The following is a 17,227-nucleotide window of genomic DNA, read 5'->3' as shown; positions in this document are numbered from 1 at the left end:
ATAGATATTCAAATAATATGATCAGCGTGCTAAATGAACATTAGAACGTGCCGCTCTCCGAGTCAAACAAATGTAACCAATTCAATTAAATCATGTTTTACAGTGCGATGCACAAGGGACTAAGCCAGTTGATTTTTCACTATTACAGTTTTTTTGTTGTTGGTTCATTTGTTGAAATGCGAATTCGTTGTGCACAATGTGAATTTATTCATTCGCCAAATATTCAATTACATGTGCAGAAAAATAATTTTACTTTGATTAATGATTTGAATTTCGTTATTGATCAGCCTGGAGGATGGATGGATGGATGGATGGAGGTGGAGTTTAATGTGAAAATATTGAAATATGATTCATTCAAATTTGGTCAGAAAAGAAAACAACATGCAAATGTTGTAATGAAATTCCAATTTATTCCAACAAGAAATATATTCGATTTCAAACGGTAGTTTTCTCGTTTGTTTAATTAAAGAAAAAAATTCCAAAATTTTGATACAAAAATAAGTGACGTCAAGTATGGCTGAGATGCGTGCCGTATGTCATCGCTTCAAACGAATGATTCCCATGCAATGTGAATTCTGGTGAAAAACTAATTGAATCATTAATGGGCTCATCACATGCGGCGTTAAGTAGACGTTTAACAAATAGTGGAAGAGAGAGAAAAAAAAGGATGGCGCAGCTTTGTATCTTTTCCGATGCACAAAATGTTTCCCATCAACACCTCTTCACATTCTGACAGATAATTTCCCTGAACTATGAATTCAATACTCTTTCATTTTCATGCCTTTGCATCGATCAGTATTTTCATTGTGACTTCTTTTTTCTTCGGCTGTCTTTTTCGTAGAATTCAATTTTTGAAAAGTCATTTTCAGTTGTTGACGAGTTTTCTTCTCGTTTTACTTCTTTCTTTATGCGCATAAATACAACCACTGAATGAAAGAAAAAAAATTCCTTCGAGCGCCTTCTACGAACAGCCAACAAACACTAAAATAGAAACTGAGAGTGTTTAATTTGAACTTGTATCGAATTTCCTTGTCGTACGGTTTTTTTTTTGTTCGTTTCAAAGGAAACATGGCTCATAATAATTTCTAGATATGAAATGTGGTCGAGTGAAGTGGTTTCAATTTTCTACTTTCTCTCTCTCTCTCTCTCTCTCTCTCACTCTCTCTCAATGTCATGCGAGAATTTTGATGATGCGAACAAAGAACACCTGCGAAAAAAATATGGAAAATTAAACAATTAACAAAATGGCTTTTTAATGAACAAAAACAAAAGGATGATGTGCGCTTAAATTTCATGTACACACAAAATCCTCTTCACATGATGATGATGATCTTATTAAAAAAAAAACGGCTATTGTTGTTGTTGCTACTTTAAAAGCTATTTGGCCTGCGTTGTTAAGTGTTATGTACAATAACAACAGCAACAAAAAAATGGATCATCATCCTATAATGGTATCAATTACATGCAAACATTTGACGCGCAAAAACACCAACAAACAACATACATACATATTCGAGCCGAGGAGATTAGGCAACCACAAGACCACTGAGACTTATCCGACCTGAACTCGTTCTCACTGTCATTATTTATTCATATTGTAGTTGCGTGTAATAAATACCCCGAGGCAAAATGTAACCGTTTGAGTGCGGAATTTAACTTTTCAAGTAAGCGATAGAGAACGGGAGAGAGGGAGAGAAAATCAAGCCGACAAATAATTAGTATAAAATTACCCTATTTTTCGAGACAGACTTTTCATCGAAACCCGTGAACCGTTTGCTAATAGAGAGCAAACGATGAACAATGGCTAAAATATCATTGCTTTTTTATGATGAGATGCTACTGCTGCTGCTGCTCGTTCACAGGAACTTGCGTGTGATCCTATCACGCAGTAGCTGTTTACCGCCTCACTGCTCTCACTACATAAACAAAAAACAAGCAAAATCGGTAACTTGTAAATAATACCTCTTTGTTTGTGCAGTAATGATTTATGAACAGCAATAACAATAGCGCACTACGCGTAGAAGATCCACCCAAAAATAGCAGCGCTTCATAGAATTTAATGACGGATCGCGTAAACGAGAGATTTTCTCGCACTTTATTCGAAAATGGCAAATATTTGTTGCTCATTGATAATGGTGCCGAATTGTGTTATTCACTCGAGATTTATTGAACTCGAAGAAAAAAAAACTGCAACAAAGTCAATGCAAACACTTGCAAAACGATTCAACTGTTGCAAATATAATTACATACATTTTTACATGATTTTTATGGGAGTTTATTTCGTCGGATGCATTTGTTGGTTCAATGTAGCGAATCGGTTCATGCTGGTGCGCTGAGTATTACCACAGAATAATTGGCCAGCGCTCAAGCACGTGCGTCGATGGCGTTTTCTTCGCTTTTTATCTCATCGTCTTTCATTGTTTGTGCTGCTGCTGCTGCTGCTGATGCAATCGCTCAATGGGTCCAATTTCCTCTTGTTAACACGATTTTTTTGTCATTGTTTGATCACGGATTTTGGTCTAGTTAACACACCGAAAAAAAAACACATTCAATGCCATTTACTAACGATTTTCTCTGATTTTACTCTCGTTTATTGCAGGTATGGTTTCAAAATCGGCGTGCTAAGTGGCGTAAAACCGAAAAATGCTGGGGTCGAAGCACGATTATGGCCGAGTATGGCTTGTACGGTGCAATGGTTCGACATTCTTTGCCGCTGCCTGACACCATATTGAAGTCAGCCAAAGAAAGTGGAGACGGAGTCGTAGCGCCCTGGCTTTTAGGTATGGAAGCCAAAAGTAAATATTGTGTTCCATTTTTTTTCTCTTTTTATTTTAATTTTTAGTTTTACGATTAATTTTATATTAAATTGCTTCGTCTATTATTGGTTCATTTGCAATGTGGTGGTCTTTTTTAAAACCGTTTGCATTCATTGTGTTCGGTGAAGAGTCGATTTTAATTTGATTTTATTGTTAGTTGCATTTCTGCATGCTTAAAGGCATCCAATTGGATCTTAAATGGCAATTTCAACAGTACTTGTTTGTTTGGTGAATTAAAAGCCGATTATACAAAGGGAAATTTTGAGGCGAGGGGTTGCATATCGCTCTCTTGCTCACTCATCGTTCACTATATAAAAGTGTGCCTCATACTAAAAAGACCTGACCACCACTCCATTGTCCATTTTTATTTATAGTCAACCATTTATCAATATCAATTGCGATTTCCCTCGTTTTATTAAATTTACAATACCAATCTATAAAACTACGTGATCTATCTATATCGAATTCATTTGGATTTATTTTCGTATTATTTCATTTAAAAGCGAATTACTGTAATAACGGTTTATTATGGTTGCGCTATTGTGTGATTTTAATTGAATTCATTTTATTAATTTTCCATTAATTTCGATTAATATTTTATTAAGTTATAATTTATTATCTGAATGCGCGCAACACACTACGCTTAAATATTTAATTGGAAATATTCACGATTCTTTTTTTTCTGTTATTTCTTTTTGAAATGGAAATTAGGCATGCATCGTAAATCATTGGAAGCCGCTGAAACATTGAAGGATGACAGTGGCGGCAGTGATAGAGATGATGAACAGTCGAAAACGAGTGACATTTCGAGCACTGGAAATCCATCGACCAAATCAACACCAAATTCAAAATCGAAAAAATCGTATGCATCGGATGAACTTATATCGCCGTCAACACCGGCCACATCGAATTCAGACGGTGTAAATCACAATTCGATAACGCCAACATCCACATCGAGCGCATCAATGTCGCAGGTAGCATCGTCGCCGAGTACAACGCCATCAGCGAGCACCCAACATACACCGTTACCTGTTCATCATCTCATCGAATCAAAATCAATGCTTGCCAGTCCAACGCATCCGAATTTCCATCATGACAACGACACTGAAGCGTTTAGGTGGGTAGGAGACCCCATTTCGTTTATACGGTGCGACATATTTGATTTTAAATTTGTTTCTCTCTCTCTCTCTCTCTCTCTCTCTCTCTCTTTCTGTCTATCTGTCTGTCTTTGAGACTCGAATTAAGTCTTTCAATTCGACTAATTAAAATGGAATCAGTTTGTGTGACATTTCAATATTAAATTCATTTTTTTTTCTCCTTTCATTACAGAAATAATTCAATTGCATGCTTAAGAGCCAAGGCACAGGAGCACCAAGCTCGTTTACTTAATAGCGGTCTTTTGCTCCAAGTACGGTCATTGGCTGGATTACAAAATCCATTGAGTCATTCACCGCCGCATTCATGTGATAGCAATGCAAATACGTTGCATGGCACCTCTGGCCAACAATCTTCACCACATTCTCCGCATGATTCGCCAAGTGCAGCAGCGTCAGCAAATTCCATTGAATCGCGCACATTTCATCATCTTTCACATCACCATTCGCCGGCCAATCTCAGTCCAGCTGCCACCGTTAAAAACGAACACAGCGCCGGCATTAACATGGCATTTTGATATTCACAACCACCATCGATTGAAACACGCATCGATCGAAACCAGTTGCCCAACGTTCTCTTAAATTAGATTTTTTTTTTCTGCTGCTCTTTCGCTCTCGCTCTTTTCATCAAAAATGATGCAAACTCGACTTTTCATTTTCAAAGGCTTTAATTATAAGCATATATTTTGCATTTTGCGCTTGATTCTGACACTCTATTTAGTTTTTTCATCGAACATTTGGATCTCAGTGCTGTACAATGTTAATGAAACACAACAAAAACAAATTAATACGATTTTCAAAAGAAAATCGTTTATTATGGGCAAACACACAGTTATTATTCAATATTGTAACCGTTTATTTTTAAATTGATCTCTCGTGGCGTGTACGGCAATTTAATTTTAACGAAAACTATTGACACTGTAGAAACAATGAGCAAATTTACAAACGATTTTCAGCCCAGTGAGACGAAAATTGCATAAGTTTAAGTTCAACAAAGCCTGAATTTCACGTTACAATGAGCATCGAAATAGAGAGAAAAGCGACAAGCAACGGAATGCATACAAAGAGCATTCGGATTAGTAGTAAACGAAAAAATATTTGAAAAATGCTAGCATTTTAAGAAATTAAATGTGAGGATGTGCAATATGAACGATGTACTCACTTTTCTCTCCTTAGTTTTTGTTTTCCTTTCTAAAAAAAAAACAAAATAAATTCGTCGAATCGCTCTCTAACATATGGAATTCACTTTAATATAAAGTCATTTGCACACAATCCGTGGAATGACCAGTCAAAAATGCTAGAAATTAATCACATTAGAAAATCGGCAGTAGTATTTAAGCAACAGAATTTTAAAATTACAATATTACAATTCGTACAATATATAAACAGATGAACATTTAAAGAAATGAAGATGGAAACACAGAGAAGAAGAATTCAACAATCACGTTTGAAGTGAATAGATTTAATATGAATGTTGTAAATAGCATATTTAAGAGATGGTGCGCACACAAAATGCATGACATAGATGAATATAACAAGAACATCAACTGCAGAAACCGTTTATTAGTGAGTTGCCTAGAAAATTCCAGAAGCATTACCAGCAACCGGTGCATAAAGTGCAAATAATAAGAACACACTGAATTTCGCACGATTTAATCAGTTTTCGTCAGAAAAAAATTGTTCAATCATGACTATCTAAAAAAAATTCCAGCACCAGAGAGGGAAAAAAACCCAACAAACTCTTTACTAAAGAGTCTTTAGGCTAATTGCTGAGCATTGCACACAGCATTTTACGTGTACAATATTAATAATCTTGTAAATTTAAGCAAAAAGATGAAGGAAAAAACCACACACAAATTTACTGAATTAAGAACTCTATGTAGCAAAATGTGGAGAGATACAACTCATAACCATAAATTTTAGCGGCGGCAAATTAAGATGTAAAATGTAACAACAAACACAAAAATCTGTAAAATTATTTTAAAAATAAACTAATTTAAAACAAAGTAAATCGGACACTTGAAGTGTATGTCTGTCTGTGTGGCGATTGTGTACAGCTTGGGGTTAAATCTCAAGGCGAAGCGAGGACCACCGATCGAAAAGTGAAATTGACAACGGCAATGACATTTTTAGGCCTAAGTAGGGCGATTACCGTTGGCAACGCACATTTTTATTCCCATAAATAAATCAAATTGCTTTCGCTGCGAGCGAAAACAACGACCATCACGGATACGCGACGACTGATAAGTCTCTCTAATGATTTAATTGGTTATCGTGTATTACGTTTTTCCTCATCGGATTTACTACAGCCACACGAAACACAGTTAACCAGGTGACCAGTGAACTCGGTCTACTTTGTAAATCGACAAACATCACGTAATATTGTAGCAATCTAATTATTTTGCTCCAGATTCTATGGCAGAAAGTGAAAAAAATGCCGTTAATCTTAATCGATTTTTGTTGTTGTCTTTTATTCTTTTGAAAGGGTAATTAACGACAAACTCCAAAGCAACCATGATACGTACATGTGTCCGCCTCTTGAAACCAATTCAAAACAAATGAATCACCGCATTTCATTCAAATGTTCACAACGGAAAAACGAATTCAGTTCTGATCATATTCCAACAGATGACCAATACGGACACTTTTTTTTGTTATCGATTTCTTACTAGAGAGACTCTAACATTTCATCAAAGACTTGAAAAGAAAAACCTGAATGAACCTTACGGTAGAATACGAGAGCCGCGATTTCCACTCAGTCTAATTGAACGCTTTCAATTTGTAATTCAAATACCAAGATACCAATTATTCATGAAGCCGGTTCTTATTTTTCAGCCGGCAAGCCAGCAATTATCTGCATTGATTTGCAGCAATAGCAGTGATTAACATCCGGTAAATGTTTATGAGGAGAAAAAATCACCGTCTTTGTACACTTCTTGATTTCGCGCGATTTTTTTTTGTCTCTCTTTCATTTTCGTCTTTTTGCAGAGATTTTTCGATTGTGTGTTGGGCAAGTAAGAATTCTTGAGATAATCTTTGGTTTCAGCCATTGGCTTTTAATGATAAAGTTTATCTAGTTTTTAATTGCTATAGCAACGAACATTTATAGTGTAGCAACGAGCTTAAAATTACATACAATTTACGGCGCGATTTCATCAACATTGACACAAAGTGTAGAGTTTTTTTTCTTTGGAGGAAAAAAGGGTCGATCGAATCGTTGTGCATCGAATGCAGATCGCGGCGGGAAAATCGACAGTGACATGCAGAAAATAGAACTAGTTCACAATCCGTTTTATGCAATGAATCATTTTCAATTTTTGCTTACACACGATTGAGAATGAACAGCTAGGAAAAAAAGTGTTGCGGTGCAAAAACATGAATCGAACGGTCGGTTGAAATAAACAAGATTTATTTAGCAAAGAAAAATGAAAAAACAACAACCGATGTTAATTATCGATTAAAAACGTACACAAAACTAGAATGAGAAATCGAATTGGTCGCCAAGGCACAGCAGCAGCAGCAGCAGCAGCAGAGTACCAGTGAGATTTGTATTGTATGCGATCGAGTTTGTGTAAGTGTTAAATTATAACTTGTTCCTTTGGTAGACACAAAATTCATAGGCCTTTGTTGACCAGCAGCAGCAGTAGCGGTTCAATGTGACACATCAACAATCAGAATTGTTGTCTGGTCTCTGTATGTATGGATTTTCTTCGCGGCTATTTATGTCGACACTTGAAATGATGAAAACATAAGGTGAAAAATGAAATTCGTAGAAATCGCACGGATGCATGCATTGAATTGTGTTGCAGTGAAAGAGAGTAATGCGCACATACCTTTTACTTATGCAATGTGGGCGCGCGCGCGTGCGCTCTCTCGCTCACCACTGCTGCTATAATACACTCACTCTGTGTGTGACCATTAGGTTAATAGAGCAGAGCAAAATATCAAATGATTTATTTCGTTTGGATTGTTGAACTGGAATTATGTGTTGTGTCGCACAGCATTTTGGTCATTCTTTTTTTGATAATCGTTAAATCAGCGGTATCGGTTGCGCGACTAGTTTTAAAGTGTTTTCTATTGAGAGTGCGGAGAGAGCAAAATGGCATATATAAATGTGGAATGAACACTTTGTGTTTACACCGCCTGGGCATATATATGCTCCGTACATTTGATCGGTGCGTTTTACTGTTTTAGAATTTCGGAATGTTATGTGTGTGTTTGTGTATTATAAGTCTCTGTCGCTGTTGTCGCGATCCACGTAATCGATTCCACTAAATAACCATTTTTCTGTCATTTGATTTACATTTGAGCCTCAGCGCAAAATGTGTGAACTGACTACGTCTTTATGCCCACACTCGTATTCAACGAACGGGCTGACATAATGCGTCGAATGCTTACACTTTTATCATTAAATCGGTTCAATTGAAGAAAAAAAAACATCAATATTAATGCCCATTGATTTAGTCGTTCATTTTTGAATTTTTCCCAAATGAATCCAAATAAAATTCAAACCATTTTTCCCGTACACATTTGCAAAGGCAATTTAATAAAACGGAAAATATGGAAAAAATAGCATAAATCATAAAATTTCCCACACGAAAAAAATTCACAACTATGTTGTCAATTCTCATATGATGATTAGTTGGCAATGCATTTTGCAAAACAGTTTGAAAGAGACCGATTGCAATCAATTAACTTGAATCTCTGTAGCAGTAAAAGAATAATTTCTGATTAATCGTTAACAGCCCTGATGGCTGTTTGCCGTTCTCTCTCTCTCTCTCTCTCTCTCTCTCTCTCTTCCATCGAAGACAAACACACCTTTAATTAAGCAATTAAGCAAATCGACGTTCATTCATAAATAAAGTAAGTGTTTATGCAAAATTGTGCCGGATAATGTATGATCTCATAAGTTCAATCTCAACAGCTTTGCCGTTCCGTCTCCGTTGCTTCTTTCCTATTGTCAATGATGCAGTCAGTATGATTAGTCTATCCGTATCAAACTGAACACAAAAGTACACAAACATTCATTAAATCGGCATGGATTCGTTAACGCATAACTTTTTTTGTGTAACCAACGTTGAGTGTGTGAGCGCACCAAGCAAAGACTCCACTGGCACGAAAAACCTGCGTAAACAAAAAACAAGTTTGTACGTTCAAATCGTATTTATGTTAATTGATAATGTGTTTTATCTGTCTGTAGTTATCAATTACATGGACTAATGTGAGCGAACTAGCTCGCTCGCGCGCGCAATTTATTACGAAACTGTTTTTCCGTATAAAGTGCGCGTTCGCTCGCTCGCTCGCTCACGGCAGAAAGAGATAGAGACCTAATCAAACGGATCGACTGCGTACATTTCTATGTGCGCCACGTAATACGCACACAAAAAATATCCATTGAGAATTTCTTTTGCACTGAATTTCGTTCAACAAATACGCAATTCATTTATGCGATGCGATATTAATGAAAAACTATTTCTCTTACACATTTCATACATAACATCACCATTCGAGGAGAGACGGGGTGATAGTTAAACTGCCTTTGACTCGATCCTAGGTCGGTTACGATGTACTATGTATTGCGAAAAATGAATGCATGCACCTATGCACACACACACACTTTGGATGAATGCTACGCTTTGGATGATCTTACTATGGGCGATTATTGAATGGATTGGTCAATTACAATAGCTTTTCATTATTTTATTGATGAATCGTGATTGTCTTGTTTTAGTTTTTGTTCGTTTGAATGCAGCATGTGAATTGCAAACAAGTGCGAATCATCGTTATCATTACATATGCCCACACGCCAATGATTCATTCAAGTTGGTTGATTTATAGAAAATTTCAACTGGTTTAGGTAAAATTGCTCATTGTTTCGGATCATTTTAAGCGGCATAAAATTGGGTCAAAGAGTTAAAGTCCCAAGTCAAATCGATTTTTTGTTGTAAATAGAACATTTTCAAGAGAGAAAAAAAAGATTTGCCATTCGTGTGACCTCATGTCTTGCACTGTCCATAATTCAGAAAATGAATTGATCGTTTTTATCTCAGTGAACATATTCAGATCAGTGGCGAGTTGTTGTCTGCACGCATGACTCGACGATTGCCCGGCGTTATGCACCGCTATGTATGTGTATGTGTGTTCGTACGTTTGTCGTTTGCTTTGAAAATATCACATGTCGTTTTACGTAAGATTTTTCTTGCTTTTTCTTTGACGCTGATTAAAAAGTGCCGAAACCGACTAACAAAGACACCAACAATTGCCTATGGCATTCATTCAACACACTTAGATCAAAATCAAATGCAACGATGGAGGGTGCACTCAATGACTCGACATGTTCTCTTTGCCATTCTGTACTTTATTGGAATGACCAAGCGTCACAACAACAGCACCAACGCTATGCCGGGATGTGTTGTGATCGTATATAAATCCGCTGACTCTTCGAATCGTTAACAATTTGATTTGTGAGCCTTTACAGTCAAGTCACGCGTCTTCTCCTCGCTTTCAATTTATCGTTTTTTTTTTTACAAATAATTTCATCAAAATGAAATTCGTAAGCATCGTTCCCACTAGTTTGAATATTTATGGGTTTTTCTTTGGCAAAAATGTATTCTGTTGAATTTTTATGTGTCGTGTTTGAATCGTAGTTTTGTGTTTTTTTTTCTTGAGATTGCAGTGATTTACACAGAGGAATAAATTCAATTTTTTTTAATTTCTTCGTGACAGCTCATTGTATTATTCTTCGTTGCTGCTGCATCAGCCGCTGCCATCGATGATAGCGAGAAGAAACAAGACAAACGTGGAGTTCTTGGTGTAGGATATGGATATGGTGGATATGGTGGCTTTGGTGGTCTTCATGCACCAATTGCTGCCCCAATCGCTGCACCATTTGCTTCATACCACGCTCCATTGGCCGTGCATGCTCCAGCTATTGGTGAGATAATTAATTTCACAGCGAATTCGGCAAAAAATGACAAAAACGTTTAAGATTTTTTCAAAAACTTCGAAAATTCACAATTTTGCATGGGATTTTTTTTGCCAATCCCATTTCAAATATCGATTTGATCCTGTTTAATTTTGGTTTACAATTTTAAATCTTTTTTCACACTAAAAACAGGCCCATAAACATATCAAAACTTCGAATAAATATTTTAAATGTTATTTTTAGCTCATGCCCCAGCCGCAGTTGTATCACACTCAACCGTTGCCCATGCTCCTCTAGGATACCCTGCACCTTTTGGATACCACGCACCTCTCGGAGGTCTTGGTTATGGATATGGAGGAGGTACATTCTCGATTTTACTTTCCACATAAAATGACTTTTCTGATTGACTGGATTTGATTTGGTTGTTAATGAAATTCCATGTTTTATTTTGATTTACACACATTTCCAGGTTACCCATATGGTGGTCATGGCTATGCAGGTCTTGGATACAGCCATGGCTATGGATTGAGCCACGGTTACGGTGGTTATGGATTAGGTTATGGATTGCATTAAATTCATCAAAATCAGCACAGAAAAATCATAAATTTATTTAATTAAATTAACATCCATCTAAATTAAAAAAAGGAAAAAAATAAGCAGAATTCGTCAATAACTTGATCTTTATGTGCAATTTGGTCACGATTGCAAACAAAAGAAAGAAATAAAATAAAAGTTTCGAAAAACCAAAAGAAAATTGTGTTTTTTTTTTAAATGTAAATTGAATTGAAACACTTGTCTAGTTCTTCTTTTAAATAAAATTTATTTCATTTTTTAATCAATTCATCCATTATATCAATAACTTGTTCATCTTAAAAAACTATTTCTACATTTGGACTCATCGCAATTATCTACGTGTATTTTCCATTATCATAAAAAAAATTCATCTATTAATATTATAAAGAAAATATATGGATATATTACATTTCGTTTACATCTGTTCATCTATCATTTGAATCGTTTTTTCTTTCATTTTGTTTTTCTATTTTCTAGCAATAAAAATTTTTATATTAGAAAAATTGAAGTAGGGAAATAATAATATTAAACAACTTGTAACTGTATTGTGTATTCTTTTTATTATTTCAATTATTCGGTAGTGATTCGAAAACGTACGAAAAAAGTGCACATGTCGTCCTCTTTTTTGGTGTAAAAAAACAGGCTCAGTTAAGTTTCGATTCATTGGTTTTCTTTGATTTTCTGGTTAGCTTAAACTATGGTGATGAATCATTTCGTGAATAATGATTTTACACAATGTTATTCCAAAAAAATAATTTGTTCGTAGAATCCACCGAATATGCACGAATCATTTGGTTTTGTTTTTCTTGGAAAATTAACAAAATTAAATCTAAATGCCAACGCTAAATAATTGATTTGTTCTCAAATCATTATTATCCAACATATGACACTTAAAATTCTAATTAATTTTGAATGAAAATCGTTTTGCGTCGAACAAAAAAAAAGAACATGTATACATCATTTAATATCGGGTTAGTCGAGTCTTAAATAGAACGTTCACATTGAAATTCGCTTTGAACTAAATTGAATTTACCAAAATGAACATTTTTGGAATAATGTTTGCATTTTTCGTCTGAGTTTTCAATAAATTAACGTTAGAAATGAAAGATGTGAATCGACGAAGAAAGAAAAAAAAAATCAAGTGCCAAATATACACATAATAAAGATTAATAAGACATTTGTTTCAAAGCTTAACTAGAGCATTTCTTTTAAGTGTTACCATTTCATCAATGGTATGGAAATAATTCACAAAAAGACCAATCATTGGGTCTTGCAATTTGTTCATACGTTGTCTTCAATCGAATGTGTGAGTTGTTGATGTTTAAATGAGTATGAAGCAATGGGTTTATGAGAAACAAAAGAAAATTTGTTGATTTGCTCACAATGAATAATAATTTAATGCTATTGCTGCAATCGCATTCGTCGGGTGATAACAGATGCTCGAGTGGAGCAGCTTCTGAGTTGTTCCACCACCGATTTTTTTGCAACGACCACTTTGAATCGCAACGTTGACGTCCTAGCTTGAGCCAATGGTTCTGTGGATTTTTGCAACTTACAACTACTACTTGATTTAACTATTTGTACTGATTCAGCGTGAATCAAACGTTTTGGTTGTTTCTTGCACGTCAAATTCTTTGTATTCGCTGTGTTATTGTTGTTGTTATTTGTTCTGGTGGTATTGTTGTTCGCTCGCGTCGATACCGGATACACTTTGGCTTGAGTAACGACTCGGCCAATCTTTTGAATGAAACTGCTTACGGCGGTGGTTTGGTTTTGTGTCGGACGATAGATGGTTTTGCTGGCAGTGTTTTTGGTCAATGCATTTTGTGATCGCAGCGTTCGTTGATTCAGAAGCTTGGTGTCTTGTTGTGGTGCCTCTGAACTTCGTGTTCGACTCGGCGTTACAATTGCACTATCCACTAAAGCTTTGACTGGCACCTTGCGTAAGATCGAAATATTTTCCTTATGCACGCGACCAATGGTCACATTTGCTGATGGCTTTTGAATGATGATCGCCACCTTCGGTTTCAAACTTCGTGCTAATGATGGCTGTGCACGTTTTTCAGTACCTGCAGATCTTGTTACTCGTACAGAGGAGGCTAGACTACTTCGGGTTACCTTTCGTCCGGTTGTCGGTTGCTGCAAGACCATGGTTGCTTTCTTTAGGTTGGCAGCTAGCTTTTTCAGTCGTGGCGATGGTTCACGCAAACTGGACGTCGAGTCATTGTTATCCGATGACGAAATTTCATTGATTTGAATGCTGTCATCAATAATGCTTGACTCATTCAGCTCTTCGCTCGTCACACCTTTTGATGTTGATGCGATGCATTCTTTCGCCGCATAGCTCGTTGACTTGGCAACGTCGACACTTTGTGATTCTTTCGGAGAACAATTTTTGATTATTGTTATGTCATTTGGATCAACTGAGGCATTCGGTTGAATACGATACTCACTTGAGCTCAAAGGCAACAATGTTCTTTCATCCTCTTCATTTCGATTCAGTTCAGTTTCGACATGTCTGCCCCGGTAACCACTCGATGTTGATGGATATTGCGATCGATCGCCTAAATAATTATGATCGACCAAATTATGCTGATAGCTTCCGTACATTGCATGTGACGTAGATGGCATCGGTGATGATGACGTCGAAGCGTACGCATTGTACTGCTGTTCACTTCTCGTTTGCAATTTGTGCAAACTGTATATCGGTGTGTGCTCATGCGATCGATCCATGTACTGATGCGTTGTGTTTGGATTGTCATAGCTGTTCGAATCGTCAAAGTCACTATCTTCGCTTGCTTCATTATTGTACACATAGGAATGATCTTCATTAAGGCTCGAGTTTAACAATGAATTATACGATTCGGCAAAACTATTCATATATGGTTCTTCATTACCATTGAAACTGTCTTCATCAGTGGCATTTGCAAAGGCTTGCTGTTGGTTATGCGTCTGAACATCACTCTCCGTTATGTTCTCATATCGCGTCAAAACGGTTGCCCCACTCGTTGGCAGAGGTATACCATCGATGTCCATAAGCTCGTTCGTACTGTGATCGTACATGCCAAAGTTTTGCACCGGTTCGATTTCCAAATGCTGTGACGGTTGACTATCTGGCAAGTAGCCCAATAAGTGTGATCTTGACGCTGGTGATTTCAACAGATCTCGTTTTGGTGGACCAGGTGGATCAAACATTATTATAACAACGGATGTGTTATCGGCACGCATCTTTTTGGTACTCCATCGTTCAAGTGCTTTGTCGACGAGGTTTTTGCTTGGATTGATCCACTCTCGTGACTCAGCGTTGCATGCACTTCGCTCATTCATCTGGTCAGATAGTCGAACGTTGTCGACAGCTCCCTGCGGTGAAACTACATTCCACAATCCATCCGTTCCGAAAACTAGACATCTGAGAAGTAAAATAAAAAAAATCAGAAGTTTTTTTGTACTTATAAAAGTCAAACGTTATTACGACTTACTTGAATCGTTTCGGATCGATTCTAACAACACGGACATCTGGTTCGGGGCTCACAACAAACTCGTTTAACGCTGAGTTATAGCTCCATAGATCGCCTAAACTTCGTGCGACAGCCAAAAACGGGATCTCATCGATGGGTGTTGAACGCCGAACGGGCCCTTTGTGACCTATCCGTGGTCGATTCCAAACGACTCGCGGTACACCTGCCTTATTGATCACTTTACCACCTGAGTTTATGATACGTGTTTGCTCTTCGTGAGATTCTGGTTTGTGGTCCTGAGTTAATGCCTGGGCACGCCAGTGTTTCTCACCATCTTCTTGATAGCCGAGTACAATGCCCGAATCACCGACATGACCAATGTAAATTTTTCCGTGACGAATAAAGGCTACTGATGCTGTGGTTCCAGCCGTACTTGGCAAACCTGACGCTGTTTTTGGCCATTTTTCTGAACGAAGAAAAAAATTAAATAAAATTATTCCAAAATAATGAATATTTTTATTTTTTAGGCTGCAAATATTTCATGAATGAATCAAAGATTGTCTTCAGATGTCAATCATCAATTAAATGTTTCGAAGAAAAACCGTTAAAATCAATAAGGATTCGATTGAAGGAGTTTTGGCGGGAAACCAACAGTTAGAAGTTTGTTTAGTGCAAATTTTGTTTTGTTTTCTTTTTTTTTTCGCCGTCAGCACACGCAGACATGTCAAATGCGATAGCACTCATCTGTTTTTATTATGGATATTAGAATATGAGCAGAAAATAAGTAAGTGCGTTACAAACAAAGTCGTCTTATGCATTTGTTTATTTACGTTTTTCAAGGCGACGACGCATCGTTGGCTGTCACGTTGCTGCACGTTAAACGCATGTGACGCATTCGAATCAGTGAAAAGTATATAGACGCCATTTTTAATTGGATTTTACAACAACAACGATATTAGCATCAAATGAGAAAGAAAAGAGCGGAAAAATGTAATTTTCTGAAAGAAATTGCTATGTTGACTACAACCAATATTGAAATCATCAAAAATGACCGCCAATCAGATGAGGTTTAATTGTTTAATGCAGTGATTTGCAGGCGAAAGCGGAGAAAAAGTAAATTTTCTGGGTCAAATGTAACGTTGTATGACGCCATTCGTGGTTTGACAACCATAATGGTGTTTCGTCACAATTTGAGTATAAATCATTTCACTTGAAAAATCACTATTGTTGCATTTACTTTTTGAATACAGAAAGAGAGAGCGAAACAAAATATGATGTACCTTGTTCACGCCACATAGCATAGTGGGTGGCAATGTATCCTTCCCGAATTGCACGTAAAACGTCATGATCGTCGTCCGACCAGAAGGCCTTTTGATTGACAATCAAATTGATTAAATGCTCTTTGGCGAAAGTGGCTGCTTCAGCACCTCCGTGACCTGTAAACAGATATCAAACCACACAATCAGCACTGGTGCACAAGGCAAAACAATCAAACTGTGTTGTTCAAACTGCCAACTCTCGCTATACAAACCATCATAGATTCCAATGAAAGCGTATTCAAAGTCACGTTCATCGGCCAAACCCTGTTGATAGGCGACCGAAAAGAAATCTTCCATATACTTTCTTCCACCTTGGCTGCAGTGGCCAGTTACTCGTAAATTAACACCTATCGATGGCATTTCGCTTCACTCGTAATTTTCTTTTTGTTTTGGCAAATAATTCACTCATCGAATGCACTGACTTCAAACAATTTTTTGCTGTGTGAATTTCGTGTTTTGTTTGCTGCTTTAAAAATGACACCAATTTTTCTTCATAGAAAGTTCATAGTTACTTTTTCCCACTCTAAATAAACATTTCGCTGAATTTTTCGAACGAAATTCAATTTTGTTTTTCGAAAACAAATTTAGTTGCTGTACAATTAAAAAATTTGCTCTCGGCAGAATTCAAGTTATTATTAACATACAATAGCACAGAAAAAAACCCATGTAATACGTTCGTCACGTAACGCGCACCTAATGAAATCACTCAAATAAAACACTACAGTTGCCCATACACACGAACCAACAACGAAATTAGAAGTGGTTTCAACATGAACTTACACGCACAGTCAGCGCGTGTGTTTGTACAGTCTATCTGCTGGGGGAACTACTCATCATATACTTATGTATACCTATGTACAAAATATAATGAGCTCTCTTTGTGTATACATGTATATGTACATACATAGACCTATATACTTCAACGAGTGAACGTCAGTCCGTCAATACGACGTTACGTTCCGTTCACACTCACATCAACAAT

The 17,227-nt window shown here is 36.7% G+C and overlaps 3 protein-coding genes across 10 annotated transcripts in view; 2 read left to right on the top strand and 1 right to left on the bottom strand.

The window, feature by feature from the left end:
* The window catches only part of LOC129567973 (visual system homeobox 2-like), a 46,778-nt gene extending 40,797 nt beyond the window's left edge, over positions 1 to 5,981 (top strand). For 2 of the 5 annotated variants that reach the window (XM_055445443.1, XM_055445412.1), the window contains 3 exons: positions 2,600 to 2,780; positions 3,528 to 3,963; positions 4,146 to 5,981. In XM_055445443.1, coding sequence (XP_055301418.1) covers positions 2,600 to 2,780; positions 3,528 to 3,963; positions 4,146 to 4,488 — 960 coding nt within the window. In that variant the 3' untranslated portion in view covers positions 4,489 to 5,981. Of the gene's footprint in view, positions 1 to 2,599; positions 2,796 to 3,527; positions 3,964 to 4,145 lie in introns of all 5 variants that reach the window. The other 3 variants (XM_055445432.1, XM_055445401.1, XM_055445422.1) reach the window with 2 other exon arrangements.
* A 4,379-nt stretch (positions 5,982 to 10,360) lies between these two features.
* LOC129567726 (cuticle protein 65-like) lies at positions 10,361 to 11,903 on the top strand. Its single transcript, XM_055444953.1, has 4 exons — positions 10,361 to 10,523; positions 10,697 to 10,904; positions 11,139 to 11,255; positions 11,365 to 11,903. The coding sequence occupies exons 1-4, from the start codon at positions 10,515 to 10,517 to the stop codon at positions 11,466 to 11,468; spliced, it is 438 nt and encodes a 145-aa protein (XP_055300928.1). The 5' UTR covers positions 10,361 to 10,514; the 3' UTR covers positions 11,469 to 11,903.
* Positions 11,696 to 17,224, bottom strand: LOC129567687 (uncharacterized). Of its 4 annotated transcripts, XM_055444848.1 has the most exons (6): positions 16,458 to 17,173; positions 16,207 to 16,362; positions 14,948 to 15,392; positions 14,366 to 14,877; positions 13,922 to 14,266; positions 11,696 to 13,846 (listed from the first exon to the last, which is right to left on the bottom strand). In XM_055444848.1, the coding sequence occupies exons 1-6, from the start codon at positions 16,603 to 16,605 to the stop codon at positions 12,870 to 12,872; spliced, it is 2,583 nt and encodes an 860-aa protein (XP_055300823.1). In that variant the 5' UTR covers positions 16,606 to 17,173; the 3' UTR covers positions 11,696 to 12,869. The 4 variants fall into 4 exon arrangements, with proteins under 4 accessions (XP_055300823.1, XP_055300802.1, XP_055300811.1 ...); XM_055444827.1 differs by having other exon boundaries at positions 13,922 to 14,877; positions 16,458 to 17,224; XM_055444836.1 differs by having other exon boundaries at positions 11,696 to 14,266; positions 16,458 to 17,057.
* Between the last annotated feature and the right edge of the window lie 3 nt (positions 17,225 to 17,227).

The sequence above is a fragment of the Sitodiplosis mosellana genome, unplaced genomic scaffold (assembly GCF_009176505.1).
Source record: "Sitodiplosis mosellana isolate CC-2019 unplaced genomic scaffold, AAFC_SMos_1.0 Smas_scaffold_1, whole genome shotgun sequence".
Classification (NCBI taxonomy): Eukaryota; Metazoa; Arthropoda; class Insecta; order Diptera; family Cecidomyiidae; genus Sitodiplosis; species Sitodiplosis mosellana.
This window is presented reverse-complemented; position numbering and strand designations above follow the sequence as displayed.